The sequence below is a fragment of the Engystomops pustulosus genome, chromosome 9, assembly GCF_040894005.1.
Source record: "Engystomops pustulosus chromosome 9, aEngPut4.maternal, whole genome shotgun sequence".
Lineage (NCBI taxonomy): Eukaryota > Metazoa > Chordata > Amphibia > Anura > Leptodactylidae > Engystomops > Engystomops pustulosus.
This window is the reverse complement of record NC_092419.1, coordinates 31,954,023-31,957,520: the sequence shown is the minus strand read 5'-3', so window position 1 is coordinate 31,957,520 and position 3,498 is coordinate 31,954,023. Positions and strand designations below refer to the sequence as shown.

At 39.3% G+C, this 3,498-nt stretch overlaps 1 protein-coding gene across 1 annotated transcript; it reads right to left on the bottom strand.

The window, feature by feature from the left end:
* Positions 1-1,496: 1,496 nt before the first annotated feature.
* Positions 1,497-2,918, bottom strand: AGTR2 (angiotensin II receptor type 2). Its single transcript, XM_072123956.1, has one exon. It carries the CDS (start codon positions 2,871-2,873, stop codon positions 1,776-1,778), a length of 1,098 nt encoding a protein of 365 aa, XP_071980057.1. The 5' UTR covers positions 2,874-2,918; the 3' UTR covers positions 1,497-1,775.
* Positions 2,919-3,498: the final 580 nt, after the last annotated feature.

Below are 3,498 nucleotides of genomic sequence, written 5' to 3'. Positions count from 1 at the left end.
TGTGAGGGGTTATATGCAGGAGAGGAGACTACTGTTAATTTGGGATTTAACATGTTGCATTTTTAATGCATTTTGAAACCTATTACAACAGCTGAGGAGAGTGGATTTTCCTAATTACATTACTGTTAACATTTGAATGTACAAAACGCATAGTAAACTCAACGTTAACTAAAAATTAATGTTAAAATGGCACAAAAATTGTGCAAAATGGCACAAAAATGGTGCAAAAACGGCAAAATGTTGCACGGAACATCTGGAAACAATGATACATAAGGCAATCTGCACAAAGGTGCAGCCTAGGCGTAATCTAAACATAACAGAGTTAAAAGTCGCAAATGCGGCGCAAAAATGGCAAAATCCGCTCAAATTTTACAATGTGCCTAGCTGAAATTATAATACATGTTCCCCTATGTAACCATGTCCATGGGTAAAACAAGCACAGAAAGTCAACTGATCCAAAATATATCTTTATTATATGAAACACAACATTCACAGAATGCATTCATATTTTATAAGGAGATAAATCCAGTGAACTCTTATTCTGATACTAAAATATATGTGCTCACTCCTATAATCAGTTGCATGCAATCGGCAAAATCCACAAAAAGGCTAAAATTACTAAAAACCTTCTCTTTATATTCTCCCTATTTAGAGTGAACTATGCTTGGAGGACAAAGAATTACTACAAGGAGCTGAATAAGTTCTACAAATTAGACCTCCAAGACCTCAGAAGTAGTAATGAGCAGACCCGATAAAAATGTGGATTGGCCGAATTTTAAAATTTTTGAAAAACTTGTTTGTATCAAGGTCAGCACACCGAACCTGGTGCTAGCAAAGTCGCCAGAGGCATATTATGGTTGGCCGTCACTCATGAGGACGTTAGTAGGGAGTGACAATCCTAGCCAAAATGGTCACTAATCCTATAACACTTCCTAATCTGAACTTTATCTAATTAATTAGGACATTTTCAGGAGAGGCTACTGGGGTGGGGTGTAGACTCTCCAGGATGTGGGACCAAAGGCTACTCCATGCCCCATTAGCCTATGCTGTCTCACCTCCTTCATGCCACCGTCTCCTTCGAGCTCTGCACATGCTCAGTAGCTCCTACTCAAGGAGGTGGGACAGAATAGACTAATGGGGTGTGGTGTAGCCATTGCTCCCATAGTCCAGACCGTCTACTTCTCGCTCCAGTAGCCTTTGCCCATAATTTGCATATTAGATAAAGTTTAGATCAGGTTAGGAAGGGTTATAATACCAGGGAAAGATAGTTTAGGGCTTAGATTGTTAGTAGGATCCTACAATCAGATCTACCTTAATAGGTGGATTCCTGATGTCAGGTTTCCTTTAATATTCAATAATTTCTGCTTTTTTTTCTCCAATTTATATGGAAAGCCATTACCCATATCCATATAATTCATCTGAAACCCTAGTAGAGTATCAGCTAGGTTGTCTCTGGGTAACTCCACATGCCCCTACAGATCAGATTTGATAACTGGCCAAGAATGTAAGGCCAATAGCAGCTCTGCTGCCTAGAAGTTCTAGATTACATTAAAGGGGTGTTGCAGCTGTACATCTGGCATGGGAGGAATAACTTTCAGGTGAATGAGTGCTGACCCTACATCTAATCGAGGTGTATGGCCAACTTACAACTTCAAAGTGACGTAAGATAAAGTTAGTCAATGACAAATTTAAGAAAAATTCCAAGACCACATAAAGTATAAGTCACATAAGTCATTTTACACAATCAATACATTTATCAATACCCAGAAGTGTAGTCATACTATTGGGTTCCCATACATTCCATTTGGCTCCGGTTCTTTAGAGTCGTTTCCATGTTTGGAGGAGTTCTGGTGACTGTTTGTGCTCTGTAATAGTTTTATACTATTAAACACATGCCGAAAATTCTCTCTGAACTGATTCCCAACAAAACAATACAGTAAAGGGTTAATGCAACTATTGGAAAATCCCAGGCAAATACTTAAAGGCATAGCAGCCTCAACAAAAGTCTGAATTCTGCAGTCATTAATAATGTGCATTCTTGTTAGGACATCCAAAAAGGTCAACACATGGAATGGCAGCCAACAAATTAAAAAGCATACAACGATGGCGGTGACAATCCTCAGAACTCGATCTCTGGTCTTTGTGTTTAATATGGACCCTTTGGTACTCTTTAGATGTAAGCCAATCATGGAGTAGCAGGTGAGGATGACTGTTACTGGAAAACAGAAGCCTAGTGTGATCTTCAGGAGAGCCATGGACACACACCAGCTTGAATACTCCTCCTTGGGAAAGTCCATTACACAGGCATGGACATCAAGGTTCTTAATGTAGTAAACGTTGCGGAAGTAGAATGTAGGAAGTGTGGACATGATGGCTAAGACCCAGACGATCAAGGCCACGAAAACTGCTTGGGTTAGTGTCCTTCTTTGTGACCGTAAGGGATAGACAATGGCCAAATACCGATCAACGCTCATACAACTGATGAAGAAGATGCTGGCAAATAAATTCAAGGTTAAAAGAGAGCTCGAAATTTTGCACATTACTGCCCCAAACATCCATTTTAAACCAAGGGCATAATATGTGGCCCAAAAAGGTAGCGTCATCAGGAATAATAGGTCAGCTATGGCCAGATTCAAGATGTAAATGCTCGCCACTGTTTTCATGTCTCTTTGGAGACACAGGACCGAAATAACCAAACTGTTCCCAATGAATCCAAAGATAAAAATGAAGGCATAGAAGGCAGGTAGAAGATTCATCTGATAATCCAGAATAGTGTTATTAGCACAGGATGACAGGTTACTCGTTACATTTATAGCCATATCCTGTAGCTCCTCGCTCATGATGATGAGCACAGAGTAGTTCTGGTTCTCCATCCTCTTTGAAAATGAAAATTCTTAAGCTTCACCTTCAGCACCATTCAACAACCTGAAAAATATAATAAAATTATATAAGAGGTTTGAAAAAATTTGACTGTTTATATCTACCAACCTTCCACAAAATCCATTGAAACTGGACTCTACATTGGTCATAAATAATCAATGTGTTGGGTCAAAAAGCTGAAGGGGCTAAATCTAAAAATATGGGTGCTGTTCGGCCCTTGTTAATGCTGTGTCAGTGGTGCATGTGGACATGTGATATCACACCCACAGGTGCAAGGATCCACTCCAATGATGTCACTATGAATAAAATATAAGAAAGCTAGGATAGATTAATGTAGCCTAGTGACAATAGATCATCATATAACATATGGATTTGCAGTCCAGACCTTATTCTCCACAAATGTTGATAAATAGTCAACATACCTGGAGGACTTTATTCTTCTTTGTGTGGTCCCATGGGGTCTCTCCTAAATTAGTCATTCATTTTTTCAGGAAGGTGGCTGTAAGTCTGTGACTAACATACAACTTCTCAATAAAACTCAGTGGCCATTTTAGGAAAAACTCAGGGAGGGAAGGAAGAAGAACATAACTGGGGCAGGATATGTATATTAGTATATAG

What these genes read in the sequence shown, in the direction of transcription:
- AGTR2 (XM_072123956.1), bottom strand. Translation starts at nt 2,873, where the DNA reads ATGGAGAACCAGAACTACTCTGTGCTCATCATCATGAGCGAGGAGCTA.